Raw genomic sequence first — 22,443 nt, forward strand, 5'->3', positions numbered from 1 at the left:
ACAGCACATGTTGACATTTTAAACACTTATTATAAAGCTGGCTTAACCATATCACGTACTGCATTCCTGAATTCGTCTGGACAGTCCACTAATCCATTAAGATCACATATCCCACCTGAGAGGAAAACTTGTTCTGCCTTCAACATATACAAGCTCATAGTCAATAGGTAAGTGTCGCAACCCCACAATGATCACACACACCCAAACCGGCATACATATGGAACCAGGAAGTGATATTCAAAAAGAACTATATAATGGAAACAGATAAGTTTCTATGTTCCTTTCAAGATGACAGGGAAAACTACACATGTACAGCGAATTTACATTACAGACGTTAACCCTCTTGGTGATAGGGGAGACTAACCCACGCCTTGAAGGGAGCTTAACGCCGGTTATAACTTGTAAGTGCGTGTATATGTTGCACAATGTGTTATCCAAATACTGATTAACTGAGTGAGTTCCTTGTTGTTTCGTGTGGTAACGATATTGGGAAGTCTAAAATAAGGTTTTTAACATGATGTCATGAAGATAATTTTCAGTGAGTTTGAACACGGAACAGTGAAATATGTCAAGATGTATGCCGATGGATATGAACATGTGAAAGAGTGTATATTTCCGCATATGGCACATTCTTTATGTGTATATCATAACGGAGCGTGGGCTTTATTTTAACTCTAACCTATTTACATGAAAGTGATAATTCTTGAACAATTATAAGGAATTCAGTTTACAAACTTATACTGTTTCATAAGCAAAAATTATTACGAATTTATGTGTGTTTTTAATCTGATGATACATGGAAATATGTGTGCAACTAACGTACTTATTCCATTAGCCCATGAGATTCCTTTTATTCTGTATAACTGCTGCTTGTTACAAGCCAAATATATGAATTGATTGGTTCGGCTAGGTGAATTGGGACGGCGGTGTTCATAATGTCAACCACTGGGCGGTTTGGTACAAACTCGATCATTCACAGACTGTGCAAAGTGTAACACGCAAATTATAATTGTAGCGAAGAACAATAAACTAGATATAACCTTTACAATTAACATTATGATCCATTGTGTAATTGTATACATTAAAACACCTAATGTGACATATTTCATGTGTTGTTTCATGCGACTCTGTGCAGGGTATAGCACACATATGTAAACTAACAACTTTATATCGCATTGGGAGAGCTGGCTGATAAAGAGTTAAACAACCTCCCAACTCTGACACACATCCAAGGACATCGCAAATACGCGACTTCGTGTGTAAACCTATTCACAGCAGCTATTCGGCCCAAGTGTTCCATAGAGAATCGAGTCAGATTTGCGATCGAATCTGTATACGGACAATCTGGAAAGTTAGTGCACGTCTCAATAAAGCTTGCTCGAATGCGTCATTCAGAAAACCACAGCCGCGCAATAGAGTATGAATAACGTCTCTGGAAATCGCTACCAGTCAGCCTTGGCCTGACTTTTGAATGGACACACAGTAGTTCAGGGTGGAGTGTAAACTTACAACGTATAATTCGTCCACAATATGAATCGTGATCCTTACCTAACCTCAAAGTTAAAATGCAATGAACTTTGTGCTTTGTTGGTATCGCCACAGTTGCCAACATAGGCTGTGTGACCAAGGTCTATATATGTGGCTCCTGTGTCTGGTATATCTGGATATTACTAAAGATAGCGTGGAATTAAACTGTCTAGTGTCTAGTACATGTTGTACTCACGGATTACATGTAATTCCGTAGGGATGGATTGTTCATATGCACATTTAACACTAAAGGTCTTGCATATCGGTGTTACTTCATTACCTCCCTTTATTACCTACTTTTATGGTTCATTCTCACTTATCCACCACCCTTTAGTTTTGACAAAGGGATTAGATGGGATTAGTTGACACGGGTTAGTGATTACACTGCTCACTCTGAAATTTGGTCCTGGTGGGTGACACTAATTAGCTGATTTGCCCTGTTACAGTGAACAGTGTTCGTGAACTTTAATTAAATTGTGTCGATTATGCTATTTTGTGTTTTTAATTCAGTGAACACTTTCACTATTACACGATTATAAAATGGTACATGAGGTTCTTTAAGGTCAGTCACGATGGCTAACCAACAGGTTAATGTCAGTTTATTCCTAATGGTAGAGGTGGTCAGTACTTAGTGTTCCAAAATTACAAGTTTGTAGTTAAAAGAGACGAGGAACATCTGTCCATTGGAACTGCGCCCAGAAGAACTGCCATGCCACGGTTAACACCAAAGATAATATTCTCGTCCTACAGAGACCAGCATAACCATGCATCTGTGGAGAATAGAATCGCTGTAGATTCTTTCTTGGCCAATCTTAAGGACCTTGTCCGAAAAGATTCCAAACCAATTCCATCTCTTTATCAGGAGGAGTTATCAGGTAAATATTAACATAAATGCTTGGCAGCTTTTTAATTACTATTAAATACTAAAATACTACAACAGTTTTCTTTGAATTTAACATTGTGTTTCTCTGTTCTAGGTCTGAGAGTGATGAATCCTGACATCATTGCAGAAGTGCCCATCTTTGACAGTGTACGTCCTGCTCTATACCGCTCCCGAGCCAAAGACATCCCCATCTGCCAGCAACTAGATCAGCAATAGATCTTCCCGATGCATATACTAAGACGCATGCCAATGACAACTTCCTGCTGTTTTCTCACGGCGACCATGACAAGATCCTGACCTTCGCGACTGACGAGAACCTGCGACTTCTCTCGAAGCAGATGTGTACTACTGTGACGGAACATTTGACAAGTGCCCTGGTGTGTTCACCCAGCTTTACACCATTCATGCATTTGTGCAAAATAAGATGTGCCCTTTGGTGTATGGTCTGCTCCCAGATAAAAGCAGTCGACATATGAACGTTTCTTTGAAAATGTGAAGAATGTAGCGGCCTCTAAGAACATTGTATTGGATCCAGTGAGTGTGTTCACTGATTTTTGAGTCAGCTGCTCAAAACGCCATCAAGATGACTTTTCAAAATGCCATATTAAAGGGTTGCTACTTTCACTTTAGCCAGAGTGTTTGGAGAAAAGTTCAGAAGCTTGGAATGGTAACTGAATATAAGGACAACCCGGACATAGGTCGTCTTGTAAGACGAGCGATTGCTTTACCCCTGGTACCAGTGGACTGTGTGAGTGATGTGTGGTGGCAGGCCCTGGAAGATGCACCTCCTGGGGTGGAACAGTTTACAGACTATATGACATCGTACTGGGTGGAGGGTGACCATGGCAGGACCATGTGGAACCACTTCGCCACCGAAGGCCCCGCACTACTAATCATGTTGAGGGCTGGCACAGGAAGCTTTCCTGTTTAGAAAACCATCCCAATATCTTCAAGATTATTGAATTCTTGAAAAAAGAACAATCTTACGTAGAGGCATCATGTATGCAATTAAGAGGAGGTGCCAAACCTCCTCGCAAGAAAGTTAAATATGTCAATTTAACAAACAGATTATGTAACATCAAACAGCAATTCTTGGCTGGCCATATGGATGTATATGCATATTGGGATGCAGTATCCCATTTAACAGGCTATTGAGGATTGTCATAGATATTGAATGTATTGTTAATTTTGATATTGTATGTATTGTTGAAATAAAAAAAATGTAGAAAGACTTACTTTTTACTACTACATTCAAGGGGGATCTTATTTCACAGGGAACAAAATTTCAGGGACATCTATTGTCTTGAGGGGATTATTCCGCTTCAGTGACTTGTCCACCTAGAACAATAGGTGGTGGATAAACGAAGACCCCAAAGAATAAATGATACACCACGGCCATCCCTCCCCAAACATGTTAAAGAACGCAAAACTATCGGTAGAACACACATATGTTAACATCAGCCGTCCTTTTAAAAAAAAAAAAAAAAATACTTTGAGACATGTTTTTACATTAGTAACTAATTCAGATATCTTATTGCATGTGTGGAATGACATGGGCATTGACAGAATGTTAACTGACACTGTCACAGACCCCTCAAGAACAGAAAGTTTAGAACTATCACAAAGCGTTGTAAACACCTTTCCAGTTTTGTCAAATACTAAGATCAACAAGAAAGAAAGAAGTTTTAGAACTATAACACTCAAGCATCACAAGCACCAATGGCGATATGTCATATTTTCACACACCTCAAATACACACTAACAATGTTTTTTAAATTATAAAACTATCACTATTACTTGCAAACACCTTTCACCTGATGGTATATTCCCCTCATAAAAATTGAAGGTGTATGTGAAAGATGTTTTTGAACACTAACTAGAAACACTCAAACAACGCCCTGTAGTATTTCAATGGCAGATCGGCGATATGTCATATTTTTCACACACCTCAAATACACACTAACAAATTTTTAAGTTATAAAACTATCACTATTACTTGCAAACACCTTTCACCTGATGGTATATTCCCCTCATAAAATTGAAGGTGTATGTGAAAGATGTTTTTAGCGATATACAGTTGTAATTTAGTCTTTCTTCGCTGTGTACTGAGAATTGAAGCCAGTGAGCTACAACATGCCCACTTGAAACTTTACTACAAAGCTACTGTACTTATACTGACACTAATAACAATTATTTGACTTTAATTGAAGTGACAGAATAGGTAACTTATCTTCTACATGTAGTGTTTCAATTGTCACAACACTCAGCGTATGTAATCAGCTGTTGAAAATAAACCGGGCTCAATCTTAAAACTACGCTGCCGCCATATTGGCTACACTGGTCACGTGACGAGCCGAGGCATAGCTTAGGAGCTTTCCGAGGAGTGACCACCCCCTCATAGAGTCTCCCCTGTATACACTGATCAACAGCAAAACGCGTCATCGAAGCGGTTCTGCTGTGGACTCAAGTGTTATCTCCCTTTGTCCCGCCACTAGCTGGTTAATAACACCCTCCTGGTCAGGCTCTTAACATGCCCTAGCCTGTCTAAGGAAAAGGAACAAAGTTCCAGTGCTTGAACGCATGCATTTTTTATCATAAGAATCGAATTTTGTTCTGGTACATTTTGATCACAGTTTCCATTACAAATGTTCAACAATGCCTCTTTTCAAAACATTTTGGTAAAACGGCGAGCTGGTAAATGTGACTTAATGAAAATTTGAACATGATGTCATAATAGTAGGCAGTATAATGAATACAGTGCGTTCAAGTGAGGTGTGTAAACCAATGATGACATCCACAAAGAACATATTTAAGCACCGCCTGACATATCTCACGATTGAATAAGCCCCGATCTTAACCCTTTAGAGCATATCTGGGATGTGAATGCTCGCCGTGTGCAGCAAAGGGATCCTCCTATACAGAACCTGGCCCATTTGGAAGCTGCTTTACACGAGGAATGGCGTAGACTGTCCCTTCATATGATCAGGAGGCTGGCAGGGGGTATGGGAGGAGGAGAGTGTCATACAGTCACATGGAGGATACACTCGGTCTTGACCTTAAATCGTGTATGACACGCACAATGACATTTTGAATGTTCTACATTCACCAGTAAAACATTAAACATTCTAGGGCCATACTTGTACAGACATGGTTTTGTATGAAAATCAGTGTGTGTTTTTAAATGAGCAATTATCATCATAAAATCAACATGGATTCCAATCATTTTGTCGTTTTTGATGAGTCAAAGGATCATACGGATCTGAAAAACTCGGAATTTTCCATCGTGGTCACAACGAGACGATTTATGTACGTGTTGAAAACCTATCATTGCAAAAAATACAGCAGCAAGCTTAATTAAGTTCTTTGTGCATAATTGTATGATGATAGACAACTAATCCGGAGCAACTTACAACCAGCAGCCAAGTATGTCAGTTGCTGCTATGACCGCCAACAGTCTTGAGGGACTATAAGGTTAAGACAGGGATTTTCTAAGTGTACGTTACTGCATGTGTATCTCCCAATGGCGAGTTGAGGGATTCTTGTTCCAGTACGTTTAAATGTTATAACGGTATGAAATTAAATATACTTGTCTTTCAAAATGTATATTTCCTTTGAATTCTAACACATATTTGTGTGTTACATCCTGTAGAGCTTTAACGACAAAAACTAGAACAAATCTGGCAAATACTGTTTTGTTCTGAGTTCTGTATGGTAAAGGGGTACATCTGGTGGATCCCTCCAGACGCAGCAAGTCCCTATTGAGAGGTGCGTCGTTTCGATACGCGATACACCTTTGATCGCTCGTTCGAATCCCTGTTCGCTCAGATTGTGTGAGGGAGGTGTTCTTTTACGCCGTTTTAGCAATATTCCAGCAATATCACTGCGGGAGACACCAGAAATGGCTTCACACATTGTACCCATGCTGGGGTCTTCTGCGTGTTGAAGCGAACGCATGAACCACCTGCCACCCCGCCGCCGTCTGATTGTGTTTCTTGATTTGACAGCATCATACCCCTATACGCGTTTTCACGTTTGAGATGTGCATCACCCCTATACGTTATTTCACGTTTGAGATGTGCATCACTCGTACACGAGGTTTCACGTTTGAGATGTGCATCACCCATACACGAGGTTTCACGTTTGAGATGTGCATCACCCATACACGAGGTTTCACGTTTGAGATGTGCATCACTCGTACACGAGGTTTCACGTTTGAGATGTGCATCAATTCCCCTACACGAGGTTTCGACACGTTTGAGATGTGCATCACCCATACACGAGGTTTCATCACGTTTGAGATGTGCATCACCCAAACACGAGGTTTCACGTTTGAGATATGCATCACTCACAATGAGGGTTTCACGTTTGAGATGTGCATCACGCCCTACACGAGGTTTCACGTTCTTGAGATGCATCACCCATACACGAGGTTTCACGTTTGAGATGTGCATCACCCAAACACGAGGTTTCACGTTTGAGATGTGCTTCACCCCCTATACGCGATTTCACGTTTGAGATGTGCATCACCCTACACGAGATTTCGTTTCAGATGTGCATCACCCTACACGAGGTTTCACGTTTGAGATGGCATCACCCTACACGAAGTTTCACGTTTGAGATGTGCATCACCCCTACAAGAGGTTTCACGTTTGAGGTGTGCATGTGAGATATTTTCCTCCCGTATATCCGTGTTTTATACTGTTGAACGTGGCCTTAAACCCAAGTATACACTCAAAGGTCCCTTTCTATAAAACGGCGACTTTTAATATTTACGATTAGGACCCCATGAACCAGCGGTGCACTATGCAGTGTAAGGACCCGCTTGCGATGAAGCTTTTCATGCTTGAAACTACAAAGAACGCATGCCACGTGCATCAAAAGAAATTCACAAAACACAAAAGCTGAAGCTACACAAAGTTCGCGTTTATTTTTCAGATAGCTTCCACAAGTGAGAAATGAAAGAGTGTGAAAGTAGGGTTCTGTCAAGAAGGAGAATATTCTAATAACTTTTCCATATTCAGGAGGATCCTTGGTTCAATCACTTCAGGAGAATGGAGTTACTTCGGGTATTCCCTCCTGCAATCCTGTTATTTAGTATACTAATCGATACAATCATATTTCTTTCCTTGACATGCACAAGTACAAGGATGTTTGTGTGTGTTTGTTTTCTAGGTTACGTTCAGTTATGGTCGCTACTTATATTGAACGTATATGTGAATAGGATGGATAAAAATGTAAATACCAAGGTTATAAGAGAATACAAAAGCACGCCATGTAAGTATAGACAAAATATGTATAACATTCACGCTTCATGTCCCCTGTTTGCATGTCAGTATGCCTGCCTCGGTCTGCATCCATAAAAGGCGAATACCTTTCTCATGAGAGACATGTTGCGTGTGCATTTGCATTGCAACAAAAATGAGTAAGGTGTTCGTAAAAGTATAGTTTGTATTATTCTATGAATTACTATTCAAATTGAATAATTGTATAATATATCATAATTGAAGAGAATGAAAATCGGTGCACCATGCTGGTTTTAAATTTTACCATAATATAGGAAACACGAATGAAGTGCACTTAGTTCAAGCTTACTGTTTGTGTGGACCAGGACGACAGACCACACGTGTCAATAGCGTTTAGAGTAACATAAATCTCATCAAATCCCGATATTGCGAATTTAAAGTCAGAGTGATTTCATCGTTCTCTGTTAACAGCTTGTCTACAATATCGGCGCCTCCCGAGAACTGTTCCAACGTGAACTTCATACTTCAGGTCGTCCCAGGGAGAAGCAAACATATCCCGCCAGGTGACGGTCAGTCGCCGCCAGTTTTGACCACAGACAAACGGCCAGAAGCTGTGGGGAAGATGTTAAACACGTGAAAATTGTGAATAGTTTATGAAAACGGACGGAATGTGATAATCCATAATTTTAGATAGTGTGACTTATTTTATCACGGTTTTGAGCAATATAATGTAAGATATCTAGTATGGACAGGCATTGTTTGGCACGACTAAGCTGTTTTACAGCACATAAACCACACACCTGTTATCGCTGGAGGAAGGCCCATGCACCGTGAAGTTCAACAACATAGTTGTCTCTCCGTGTGTTCCCATCCCGTCAATAGGATAAGTGAGGGCATGATATGTCGATCCATCCTTCAGTGTAACACCCACTAATGTGGGCCAAGGTGTACTTCAGATGGACAGGGACGACATTCTGCTGTGTCAGCGTATCTCCCTCAATACCGATCTGAAAACACCAGCAACTACTCCAAATAATTGGTTTACTATGGCTAGTGCTCCAGCTGCTTCTGTTTTACTATAGCACCAGCTACTCCAGAAATTAACGCTATATAGCGCCTTCTCCAGTACTGGTTTTACTATAGCTAGATTATCCAATGCTGTTTTACTATAGCGAAGTACTCCAAGTACTGGTTTTACTATAGCTAGTTCTCAGAAGTACTGGTTTACTATAGCTAGTCTCCAGAGTACGCTGGTTTACTATAGCCCTCAATTCTCCAAATTACTGGTTTACTATAACAACGCTACTCAAAGTACTGGTTTTACTATAGCAACTACTCAAAGTACTGTTTTTACTATAGCAACTACTCCAAGTAACTGGTTTACTATAGCAACTTCTCTCCAAGTACTGTTTTACTATAGCAACTACTCCAAGTACTGTTTTACTATTAATAGCAAATTACTCAAGTGCTGAAGTTTACTACATAGCTAGTTCTCCAAGTACTGGTTTTACTATAGCAGACTACTCCAAGTAGCTGGTTTACTATATAGCTTAACTTCTCAGAAGTACTGGTTTACTATGGCCCCTAGTGCTCCAAGTACTGGTTTACTATAACAACTACTCCAAGTACCTGGTTTACTATGGCTAGTGCTTCCAAGTACGCTGGTTTACTATAGCTAGTGCTCCAAGTACTGGTTTACTATAGCAACTACTTCAAGTACTGGTTTACTATAACAACTACCATGAAGCCGCTGTTTTACTATAGCAACTACTCCAAGTACTGTTTTACTATAACAACTACTCAGAAATTGCTGTTTTACTATAGCAGCTACTCCAAGTACTGGTTTACTATAGCTAGTTCTCCAAAGTACTGGTTTACTATAGCAACTAACTCAAGTACTGGTTTACGATAGCAGCTTCTCCAAGTACTGGTTTACTATAACAAATCTTCTCCAAGTACTGTTTTACGATAGCAACTACTCCAAGTACTGGTTTACTATAACTAACTACTCCAAGTACTGGTTTACTATAGCCTAGTGCTCAAAGTACTGGTTTTACTATAAGCAACTACTCCAAGTACTGGTTTACTATACTTCAGTACTTCAAGTACTGGTTTGCTATAGCCAGGCTCCAAGCTACTGGTTTTACGGCAGCAACTACTCCAAGTACTGGTTTACTATAATAACTACGCACAAGTACTGTTTTACTATAGCATGGCTACTCCAAAGTACTGTTTTTACTATAACAACTACTCCAAGTACTGTTTTACTTCATAGCAGCTACTCCAAGTACTGGTTTACTATAGCTAGTGCTCCAAGTACTGGTTTACTATAGCAACTACTCCAAGTACGCTGTTTTACTATAGCAACTATTCCAAGTACTGTTTTACTATAGCAAAGTACTCCAAGTACTGTTTTACTATGGCTAGTGTTCCCGATGGAAGTGCTGGTTTTACTATAGCAGCTACTCCAAGTTACTGATTTACTATAGCACAATTACTCCAAGTACTGGTTTACTATAGCAACTACTCAAGTACTGGTTTGCCTATAACAACTACTCCAAGTACTGGTTTACTATAGCAACTTCTCCAAGTACTGGTTTACTATAACAACTACTCCAAGTACTGGTTTACTATAACAACTACTCCAAGTACTGTTTTACTATAGCAACTTCCTCCAAGTGCACTGGTTTACTATAGCAACTACTCCAAGTACTGGTTTACACTATAGCTGAGTGCTTCAAGTAGTACTGGTTTACTATAACAACTTCTCCAAGTACTGTTTATTTCATATAGCAACTGCTCCAAGTACTGGTTTACTATAGCAACTACTCCAGTACTGTTTACTATAGCAACTACTCGAAGTACTGGTTTACATAGCAACTACCTCAAAATTATGATATTTATCAACTACAAACGTATACATATGCAATGATTGATGGTTTACGTTCCGTGTTTTCCTGATTTTCTGAAGATATTCAGTTTACCACTGTTTTGAAATGTCGGTTGGTTTGTCCATCAGAGTCGGACTTTCTCGTGACTCTGGTGACACATATCCCTCTCACTGTACACCGACTGACTTTTCTCTCAGGACAGTGAAGCCAGGAACTGATGTCTGGTTCGCTTGTCTGGACCACTTCAACTCCATCCGACGTTATGTCCGACGCCAGCCCCGCCTTGTTGAAGCACCGGACTGTATGTGGTGTAGACTGTCACAGATGACGAGAGTGGATCTTAGAGGCGATGTCATGTTGGAACAATGGACTGACCTGGGGGACCCTCTCAAACTGTTTCATGTCACTGCTCCCTCGTGTCCTCCCTTGTCATTGAACAAGATACTGAGTACATGGCGTATTACGTACAAGAAATGGTTAAGATGTTTGTATATATATGAATACATTAGGACTATGTTTTAAATGCTGTGACGCCAAACGCTACACGTGGAACTGTTTCCATCTACATTTCATATAAATCTCAAACAGTTTATGTCCATTTACTATAGTAGTGAAGACACGCTTCATCCATAAAAATTTAATTATACCGTATGGTTAAGTTTGGATTCCTGATAGGTTCATTACACATGTCAACCACATATTTTATCATTTGTGGCTTGCAAGATGTCAGGAATTCCCTGAAATATATTTCATATTGAACATTCATATTGTATTGATTAATTTTAGGATTGCCTGAATTTGTGTCTGACATAAGATGTTTACTCTTTGAAAGTAACCACGAAGTGCACGTCTTGTTGCCATGGGTCTTTCATTCCAGCGACTTTATGTTAAACAACACAGAAAATGCTAGCGTTTAATATTGTTGGCAATGAAGTATTCCACGTACCAATAGCCCAGTCGCAGTGTTCTACACCTGATTCTTCATCTCTGACTTGCCAGTAGACACTCACCACGCCTGATGTCTGATAGTCTTCATCTCGTCCTGGAACATACGTAAACACTCAATCTGTATCAATGAAGCAGCTAAATTACCACGTTACGAAGAACTCTTTCAATTATTGCATTTGATGTTATATTAATCCATCAAAGAGTTGTAGACCTGCACGTTGTTTTTTATTCATCTGACATATATATATATAAATTTCAAGTTTACCATCCAGACCATCACTGATGAGGTCGAACTGTGGTGCAGTCATGTCTACTGTGATGGCGTTAGAGTATGTAACAGTAGAGAGCCCAGCAGCATTCGTCGCTATGACAGTAATGTAAACAGTGGCGCCATGGAGCAGTTGCACATTAGACAGTGTTCCTGTGGCAAAGCTCGACCTAGGTCCGTGTAGCCCTGGACATGTGTACCACCTGGAGTTGTGCCTGAAACACAAGGACCTTTTGATTACACGAACGCACAGAGTATGATATGATAAAGTAACTTATACATCGGACTAATATACTCAGGAAAACGAATAGGGACCACCTGAAGGTACAAGTGTTCCTTTATTCTTTTCAGGTTTCTTCACATGGTTTGTGTTGTTGCTGTGGGTGAAATTCTGGAAAAGAATAAAGTAACACTTCAATACTCATGTAATGTTCCCTTATTCGTTCTCAATGAGTATATATATCATCATTGCGATAACGGTACACTGGAAACAATGATGTGTTGACGAGCTCCTGAAAGATTAGGAAAGAACTGTGTACATTAGTGTGTGAGGTAGTGAGTGTGTGGAGGTACGCTGATTTTAGCAACATTCTAGCAATATCACGGCGGAGGACACTGGAAATGTATTTTACACATTATACCCACGACGTGAACCAAAGCCGGGAATCTATTTTGTCACAATTTCAGATCTGGTCCTATGTCAGAGATTATGCTTTCCTCCCATCCCCAGTGATTGTCGTTGAAACAAATACGCAATATTCAACATATTATTCTTGGATCTATAATATCGAACATTTGACATCTCACTATACTACACAGTGTTGCATTTACTAATTCAGCAAAGTCAGTTGACGTAATGACAATAAATCTAGTTACCAATCGCCCACTTGTACTGTGTAATAGGGGATTGTAGGTCCTCGAAGTGCCAGGAAGCATGTAGAGATGACCAGTGAGACAGGAACACAGAGTGGACCACCAGGTGCGCCCTCAGTGTCCTCATTGTCTGGACCAACAACATAGTCCACAAGTGTGGACACTTACATCAGTCCAGTACAAACCCATCATCAATGACGATGACGTTATCTTCCAGCACTACACTTGTATCTACAGCTGTGAACCTGTATGTGTGTTTGTTCCAGAGGACGACTGAGTGATCTCCGACACTGCAGGTGCCTCTACAGAGGGTAGGGTCCAGGGGTAAAGCTGAAGACTTCACTTCCCATTGTAACTATTGCATCAACTGGTCTGTGGGTGTTGGAAACAGTCTCTGGGTATCCAGCATACAGAGTCAGCTTGTACTCGCCTCCCAACCTCAAGACCTGAGATCATTTGTTGGATGCTTCCCAATTACGGACACAAACTTTATGTCCATCTTTAGCTAAAGGTGAATCCGGCGCCTGAACCTTGATACAGGACGCTGTGTCAGTTTCCCATGATGTTGGTATGACGAGGTTGCATTTCGTGGTAGTACCAATTATGTCGTCTACCTCGAAGATGGGTTCTTAACCAGATTGTCTCAAGATATGCTACATCCTGACGTTCAGGTGGAGATGCATCAACAACGACTCCATCAGAAACAACAACATCTGAGGTGTAACCAACAGCATCCACAGCATACACCTTGCTCCATATTCTTGTACCTGAACACAAGATAATGTGATCATGTGATAGGTATATACGTATTATCCTATATCTAACATAAAAGTGGCACTAACATAATGTAGCGTTCTATATTCACTGACCATTTACGATTGGAGACAACAGCGACCTCCTAGAAGATGTGTGTAGTCCTATATCCAACCAGTCCAACACACTGCAATCTGATGTGTCGCTGCTTGTCCCCACACACCAAAATACTTGATGATTGTGGAGTCTGTGTCCGAAGCCGTACCAGGAGGCGGATGCTTCGGATGTTGAACTCTGGTAGTCAAGTCATGGATGCCTGCATCAATATTCAACATTATGAAAACATGCATAAAAGTTTAGTATACTGTATATATCATACCTATGTTAATACCATATTACGAGAAAAGATTTACAATATTACCAACCAAGTCCGTCCATTATTCTGCCTGCCACTGGAGGCATGACGTCCACCTGTACTCCATCAGAATAGGCCCAATGACCAGACCAGCCTTGTTGTAAGCCAGGACACTGCAGTAGTAGACGGTGTTTGGACGTAAAGCGCTCAGATCTGTCGCAGTATAGCTGGTGAAGGTCAGGTCCCCTGATTCATGGATACTGTGACCATGCATCATATAGTTATATAAAACTAGGACTAGTCCTCCAAATTCGACAGTTATACAATTGTCTGTTGAATTAGTGAATTGCAATTAGACGGAATTCGTCAAATTCAATATTCAAAATACCTCCTTGCACAGTGCTGATAAAGACCCTGTATCTGAGGATGCCGCTCTGACCCTGAAGGAACTTTCCACTCCACTGGACAAACAGAGTTTCGTTCTGTGTCTGAAAGTCTGTATCTTTGGTGTCAGTTGGAGTGTGTGCAAAAGCTCTTTCACCTGTGGTAATACAGCAGCGCTAAGTCACTCCATCTAAACATATTCACCTTCTACAACACTGGGAAACCAACGGCAGCTCTGTAAAGAGACATGTGAACAATATAATAGCAGATACACCCATTTTTGGCCCTTCTTGGCTACCTGTTACTGTGGGTGGTGCTGTTTGGATAAGGACGCCATCCGATTTGAAGATGCTGTTGATTTTGTTATACCATGCTCTCACAAAGAAGTAATAGTTCAATCCAGATGTCAGAGACTTGCCTGCAAATCATCATGACACGTATATCAGCTGTTTACATTATATTGAGATTGTTGAAGTGCTATGTCGATTAGCGATTGAATTGATACCAACTGATTAAAGCTTCAGTATGAGCATGTTTGTGTCGTGTGAAGTTGTACCTGAAGTATGATTCATTCTCACACCTGCAGGTAATGAGACAACAGCAGATGCTTTGTAGACCTGCATCAAACCAAAACCTATGTCGACTATGGCGTCAAACACCCCGTTGGCTCATCACTCTCTTCTCCACTTATACTGTATTCATATCAATCTTCCAAAGGGCAAATGTATCAGACAACAAATAACAAATAACGCACGTGCCAGGATGCATCTGTGAACTAATGTAAATGTTACAAAGTATGTATAGTGTGTATAGAAAAGACTGCTCACCGTGAAACAGGTGATCCCCTGACGAGTCAGTCCAAGTGGCAGCCATGACGGTGTTGAACAGACTGACGTCGACGTCATTAGAACCATCCGGAGACATGAGGTCCACCACGTCTTTGATTGTGATGTTTCTATCTACTCTACCTAGATGTGAAAGGGTTTGAAGTTTTCGTTAGAAAACGGAAATGAGGGTTTCTAGCAGCTAAACCCTTCCTGCTCTGTTAACCTGTTGTGAGTTTATGTACTGGACGTATAGCCATAAATGCAAGACACGTAAGAGATCTATAGCTACGAAAATGACTGAAATGTGATATTAGGTCCTAATCTTTGTTCTGTTTAGTTTCCCGTTACTGCACAAACCTGTTTTGTCCTGTGCACATGCTTTACTGGCAGAACAGGTACCGCCCTGTACAGCACAGACACAGTGTCCCTCACAGTTGTAGGCCTGGCACCTCCTCACCAGCCACAGAGTAGAGTCTGCCTTCAGGACCAGTTCAGCGTGGTAGGCATCACCTGTAGGCCTACCTAGAAGTAGCATTGGATACAATCATGCTTTGAGTATAGGATATCTTCAGTTAAACAAGTTTAAGGACAGTGTCAAGAGAACCTACCCCATTCACACCCCAGATAGCTACAAACACAGATCCTGATGACGGCAGGGTACGAGTGTGTACTGTGAAACGTTGCAGGACTCCTTCATCACCCTTGTTCACACCCGAGTCACTATGGAATACCTTCTCCGGTAGTGTACCCTGCAATAAATAAATGTTTGTGTATGTTCAAGTTGGATCAGTGTTTCCTCCTTGCACATTTACATAGTGTAAAATTGCACGTAGAATGAGCGAGTTTAGTTTAACGCTGCACTCCCGCAATGCTTAAGCTATATGGCGGTCACGTATAAAACAACTCTTATTTCTGTATATGAGTTATGGAATCTTTTTGGTCTCCTAGAAACATCTCACCGTATTGTAATCTGTTCCGAATTCACGAGATCCTATTGTTACAAGGTAATGGTCCACCCCTGAATGTAGGTCGGAGAAGCCAAGCCACGCCAGGTTCAGACTGGTCCTGTTCCAAGTCATCCAGCCAGTCTGATGTCGTGCGAGCTTCACTGCGTGGTCGGTTTCTATGGCGAACGTACCCTGCAAATTAAATAGTATTTCATCATCATCATTGTCATCGGATTTGTAATAAGAGTAAAATAACCGTTCCGCAATCTGTTCCGTTGGAGCACAACAAAATCATACCTGTATTTGGTTTAGAGCTGTCAACCAAAATGTTGTTTGTATGTGCCGATACACAGACACCCGCCATATTGCACGCGGTAACCTTCACCTTGTATTTACTTCCATCATGCAAGTCAAGGTTCACAAAAGTGTATTCTCGAAGTAAACCAGGAACCTGGAATACAACATACATGGATGAATAGATGAACGTTCAGTATTTCTGTGTACTGACACTATTTCGTGGTCACACTTCAGCTTGAGTGAGTGAGTTTTGTTTTACGCCGCACTCTGCAATATTCCAGCTATATGGCGGCGGTCTGTAAATAATCGAGTCCCGACCAGACAATCCGGTGATCAACAGCATGAGCATCGATCTACGGAATTGGGAAACGATGACATGTGCCAACCAAGTCAGCGAGACCACCCGATCCCGTTAGTCGCATACGATTAGTACCGCCGCAATAAATATGGGTTGCTGGAGACCAATTCTAACTGAATGTCAATTATACTGTGTTATATCTATATAAGACAAACCTTTACCTCAAGATTAGAACTATCTATCTCTCCAAGCTGGTGAGATGATAAGGAGAGGTACTGGCGTTCTATGGCGGATTCAACGTCTTGGAACTCCCAGTGTAGACTCAGAGCTGTCCGACTGACTGTAGTGTTAGGAACAAAGGGACATTAAACTTCTCACTGTCGGAGGTGTAACCACAATGGGAACGCTGTCATCCACCAGTACCCCATTAGACATAGCCTTTGAATAAAGCCCTGAAACATGATGCAGTGTTTGTCACGATTCTGTCTACCTGCTACACCTACAATTCGACTGTTGTCGTCAACCGTCTGCAACATACCTGCTTTGTTGAATGCCCGGATAGTGTTGTACAATGTCCGTCCTACGGGCAACTGTTGGTCATGTGGCAGGGTGTGGAAGATGACCTCACCCAAGGCTGCAGTGCGGGCTGAGAGAATGTCGTCAGCTCCTGGTTTTGTTCCGACACGCCATTCATAGTAATCTAATCCGGATTCAGGGTCGCTAAAGCCTCGCCACTTGCAACCAATGAATGTCCTGCAAAGCATACCAACTCTCTGTAAACACTGCATAGTTCCAAAGTAATTTAAAAATATTTCCGTCAAGATAGAACTGGTTCTACTTAATCATTTCTACTAGATACTCTATTGTAATACCAAATGCTCCTTATCACCTCGTCGCCTGGAACTGTATGTCAGCGTCGCCTGTACCATCCTGCACTGTTCCAGGAACTGGTGGGGAGCTGTCCAGGATCACACCGTCTGAGGTTGAGGAGCTGCTGCAGAGGCCTGCTGTGTTACAGGCTGTCACTGTGGTGAAGTACTTCACTCCAGGGGGAGAGCAGGATGTGCTGAAGGCTGATATCTGAAATTTAATTGTATCGATATATTTTTCTTGACATTATTTTAAAAAGCACAGTCGAAAAGCAATGAACAATCCTCACACTGATGTAGCCCTGTCTTGGCTTCTTTCATTTTGTCGTCACATCCTGCGCAGGTTCCGACCTTGACCTTGTAAATGGCGACACTTGAATGAGGATCGTCGAAGCCTTCCCAGTAGGCTGCCATCTCTGAGACTTACTGGTGATATAGTCCTTGTCTTTGTCATCATGTGAGGCAGCTGACTGTACTCCGTCATAGAAGTTGGCCAGTAGATGGAGCCGTGGTGTCCACAACCAGAGGTCGTGATGAGGACAGTGTGTACAGACCTGCACCGTTGATGGCCTGGAAGAAGGACATCAATAAGATTGCCCGCCATAAGTTAGGACTTCAGCCCGTTCTCTATTTATTTCAAACAAGTTTATATTATTATTTGAATCTTTAAATCAAAGACGATTGTCTGTTTAAGTGAGACAGACTAGACTCCTACAACCCAGCTACCTCAACGATCGAGATCTACGGATGAACGAACACTCGGGGATCATTTTGTGTCATGATAATTTGAACACATGAAAGAAAAGAAGATAGAAACGTCCAAAGCTACCTTCACAGTTATATAATACGAGTGACCATCCTCTGTTTTATTAAGTGTGTCAATGTCCAAACAGTCCTCAACGGTCATCTTGTACTCTGACACATCAGCATACGCAAGTCTGGTGCCCATAGCAACGCTGTATGACTTTATTCCACTTTCCTCGTCTAAAGAAAACGTTCCTCCAGCTGTGGAATATATCAACGCCGTTTATTTTCCAGTGTAGAATATTACTCCATCAACATTTGCCTTGAACAGGACATGAAATCAGAAACGTCGTGTGACTTCTTCAGTGTATGTTTTGTCCACCACTAAAGTAAATATTGAAACCTAAATATTTTGATAATTAATGTGAGGATACATTACAAGTATACCTAGCACACAAAGTTTATTATTCTGTATATTGTACATTTGTGAATGTTACCCATATAAAACAATTAGTTAAAGAATTCAACACATAAGAATGATAATACAATCAACTGAAAAAGAAATCAGTGTTAATAGGTCGAGCAAGTGTGGCAGCTATATATGAATATTTAACGTTAATCCGACCAGAACTGGACATGTCAGCTTCAATAAGAAAGTCAGTATGTTATCTACAAATGCAGAGTTGTTGAAAATTGCTGCCGTTGTACAGTAATCTCTAGTTCTTGACAGAGTTTGTGTTTAGAATGCAGAATGAAGAACAAATGCAGCCTATGTATTTATTGACTCAACAAGGTCGGGAAAATATCATGGAATATATTTTCGTATAGAATGCTAATTTTGTTCGTGAACCCAACATATTAGCATCAGCCTGTCCTTTTTCCTTCAAAGGTTTCTTTGAAAACATTTGTACGAGCTCATATGCCACTTTCTCAACGTTACCAGACATGTATAAGACGTGATGTAATGTATCGTCCCTCCACGTCAATGTGTTGCCCTGTTAGTACTGAAGGTGTGGCGTCGACAAGGAAACCCCCTGATACAGCAACTGTTGTCTTCTTCACAAAATCTGTGGCTGAAAGAAATAGTGTTAAGAGATAAGACATTTCTTAAGAACTGAAGCATTATTTGTAATGCATAGCATAAGTTGAATGTATACCCATGATGTATTCATCATGGGTCCAAGACATTGAAAATGCATTGATGTCACCTTTCTTAGATTTGAATGAAAGTTTCAAAACTGTCACAATAAACACATATTTAAGTCTGCCACGAATACCTGGGCCTGTTTTCCAAAACATGGAGTTTAAATGAACAAAGCTGAACTCTATCGACCTTCAGCTTACCTCTCACTGAAACATAGTATGTACTTCCAGTCTGCAGGTTGAGCCTGTGTAGAATGTACTTGTTTACATATCCAACACGGGTGTAAATGACGACATCTTGTCCACCAGGGAACGTACCTGAAGGTAGAAAACATTTATCTATCAGGAATGACATAAATTTACCTGAGACAGTGATAATTGTCAAGGAATTAGAAATTGAATATGTTATATGGTAGATCATGAACAAATTGTTCAGTTCATTACCCACTGCAACTTCATAAAAGGCAATCCCAGCAGCATGAGCAGAGAATCCTTCCTCTTCCACATCAACAAAAGTTGTCCAGCTAATTGCAACTTCTGTTTTGCTAACCTGTACATGAGAAATATATCAATATCTGTGTACTTGCCCAAATCGATGGCTCTACTGTAGTTTCAGCATTGACTTCACACTAACAACCAAGTTACTTTATATGCTGTCGAAACCAAGGGAACATTATTTAAAAGGGTTCAGTTAACCTGAAATGTCCCGTCTATGAGGTTGTCGATGTTCACTGTCCCCGGTGTAGGTGGAGTCAGATCAACAGTGATGCCGTCACTGCAGGCGTTCACTTCAGTCAGAGGTGATGTCCACTTCTCAAAACGAGTGTTTTTGTCATCAGCATGGATGCACACATAAAATCTCCTGCCGTGTTGTAAGTAGGACAGCTCTGCAAACTCCACGTTGATGAACTCGTTCACTTGAAAAAAGGAAAAGATGAAGGCATGGATGAATGCCACATCTTTTATAAACACCGTACGTTTTTACAAAATATTGTTAAAACACACACTCACCTGTGTGTCCACACTTGATGACACCCGGCATGCTACAGGGGTCAGTGACGATCATCAGAGTCTCTCTCTTGTAGTGAGATGAGGGGTCCAACTGGTCACCTGAAACCACTGCCCACGTGTAGTTCCTGTGACGTAGCGTCGGCCACACAGCAGACAGGATGTTCTTGTAGGGAGTGTAGTCAGCATCATTCCAGTGACTATTCTGATCTAAGGTTATTCCTTGACCAACATTTTCGTTGTTTGCTCCTGTAATCAATCATAAATGTACCCCTGGGATGTTTCATCAACAGAACATTCAGTTCACTAGCCTTAAAACGTACATTTAACGAGGGACTACACATTTTCCTGAAACTTATTGTAACCACGCACTTACCGATAACATCTAGAACAACTGCAGGCACGATATTTGGAGGATTATATGCTGCACATTCTTTGACATCTGCTGACACCGTTGTATGTAAACCTACGTGGTTGTAGCCCCTGACTGATTCTCTTCTGCACTTGGTAAAGCGAATCAGTTTTGGCAGGTTTAGAGTGAAACTTATCTGAAGACAGAAGAAAGTGGTAGCCAACCCATATACCATTTTGTTCACTGATATCGGAAAGGCATCAAAGGTATAAAGAATAGATAAATATTCTATGAACAATTTTACCTTGTCATCAGCCACACTTTCAATAGCATCAGCATCCACCGTCTGCCAGTCTATCAACATTTTGTCTTTGTGACTGTCATCTGTCAGACCCCACTCGTATCTATCCATGACGTCATAAGCTTCTTGTAGTACCTTTATATCAGGATCACGGAACCGAGCCATCTTCACCTGGATCTAAAACACCATACCAAAAAATACCATAATAACATAATACATACGAATGAAAAGAAACGGAACGCTTGGAAAGAAATATGTAACTTGCCTGTGCTTGTCCACTGTTAGATTCCCGATACGTCAGCGATATATTGTCTGGTGTTGGAGGATGTGCTATGACAGTCACACCGTCACTGTATATGGGTTTAGAACATACATTCACTACACAGAACTTGACAGCAGCTCTGTAGGTTGTTCCTGGTTGAAGATGCAGACCGCTAGCCACGACCATATCCGATGTTCTAAGGGGCTCAAACTCGTTCAATGTCCCATAGGTCAACTATGAGAATAAAAGCTGAATGGCCAAATTGCAACTTTTTTCAGCATTTATAGAAACGACGACAACCCTAGTGCACTGTTGTATATGAGATATGAGACAGTTTACAGTAAACGTTTTGTGGCGTTTATCTTACTATACATCTCTTCTGTCATATACAATGGTGAAATAATATCACACCAATGTAGAAGGAAGCACATCATGGATTAAACATGACCAGTACTTTACTGGATATATTTTTCCTAATTATGATACATTTCCAGCAGGTCCGTTAAGAAGTTAAATTGATTTAATAAACCACTCGGCCTGAGGACAATCGTGACTATGCTAATCTTTTGGTCATCGAGCGATCTTCACATACCAGTTCTAGGAACTTTCTTTTTGCAAACTCCATTGTACATCAGGATAACTGAGCAGCCAGTTGCTTGTATCCCAGCGGGCCGCATATGATGAAGTAGATACTTGGTATGTGTTATCTCGTGAACATCTCTGTTAAGACATTCATCAATACATTTAACCTCTCACATAGAAGACCACAAGTGTAGCGACTTTGCATCACACAAGCAATATGTTACTTATATGGCTGAGGATATTATTTCATGAGCGTGAGGGGCACACAATTGTATTTTCAAAGCGATCGAGGAATATATACAAACACTGACTCAAGTATCGTAAAATCGTGAGGATAAACGTTATAAAATCTTCATGAGAGACACTGTTCGTCGGTGCGCTTCGCAAACAATGTTTGATAAACACATTCTGACGGAGTAGGAATTGTAGAGTTTTCTTATGAATATGTAAAGGATTTTCTTATTTTGTTTACTGTCGAGATGTGTCGACTTCCATACTGAATGCCTTGTTGATTAGCTAACGCGGCGACATAGACTGTGACGGCGTTGTGACGTGCATGTTGCGAACCGTATGCAAAAATATCCAGGTAAACGGCTTATATGTGCAAGGCTATACCTTGATCACATGCACAACAACCTAATAATTCCAGTTACGTAATATCTCACTCACCGTCTGGTTTACTGCACTT

General features: G+C 40.9%; 2 protein-coding genes and 1 long non-coding RNA gene across 3 annotated transcripts; all 3 read right to left on the reverse strand.

Annotated features, from left to right (window-relative positions):
* Positions 1-10,910: 10,910 nt before the first annotated feature.
* On the reverse strand, positions 10,911-11,908 carry LOC124271763. Its single transcript, XR_006897125.1, has 3 exons — positions 11,758-11,908; positions 11,491-11,586; positions 10,911-10,969 (listed from the first exon to the last, which is right to left on the reverse strand). It is a non-coding gene; the product is annotated as an uncharacterized LOC124271763 (long non-coding RNA).
* Positions 11,909-15,309: 3,401 nt separating this feature from the next.
* Positions 15,310-16,849, reverse strand: LOC124271773. The gene is made up of 5 exons (XM_046706934.1): positions 16,716-16,849; positions 16,197-16,350; positions 15,912-16,090; positions 15,561-15,701; positions 15,310-15,474 (listed from the first exon to the last, which is right to left on the reverse strand). The coding sequence occupies exons 2-5, from the start codon at positions 16,261-16,263 to the stop codon at positions 15,433-15,435; spliced, it is 429 nt and encodes a 142-aa protein (XP_046562890.1). The 5' UTR covers positions 16,264-16,350; positions 16,716-16,849; the 3' UTR covers positions 15,310-15,432.
* Positions 16,850-17,853: 1,004 nt separating this feature from the next.
* On the reverse strand, positions 17,854-21,359 carry LOC124271764. Its single transcript, XM_046706925.1, has 10 exons — positions 21,177-21,359; positions 20,915-21,088; positions 20,635-20,806; positions 20,262-20,507; positions 19,947-20,167; positions 19,695-19,800; positions 19,452-19,568; positions 19,048-19,180; positions 18,193-18,368; positions 17,854-17,933 (listed from the first exon to the last, which is right to left on the reverse strand). Exons 1-9 carry the CDS (start codon positions 21,357-21,359, stop codon positions 18,287-18,289), a joined length of 1,434 nt encoding a protein of 477 aa, XP_046562881.1. The 3' UTR covers positions 17,854-17,933; positions 18,193-18,286.
* Between the last annotated feature and the right edge of the window lie 1,084 nt (positions 21,360-22,443).

Source organism: Haliotis rubra, unplaced genomic scaffold, assembly GCF_003918875.1.
Source record: "Haliotis rubra isolate DU_JTF1 unplaced genomic scaffold, ASM391887v1 Scf1630, whole genome shotgun sequence".
Lineage (NCBI taxonomy): Eukaryota > Metazoa > Mollusca > Gastropoda > Lepetellida > Haliotidae > Haliotis > Haliotis rubra.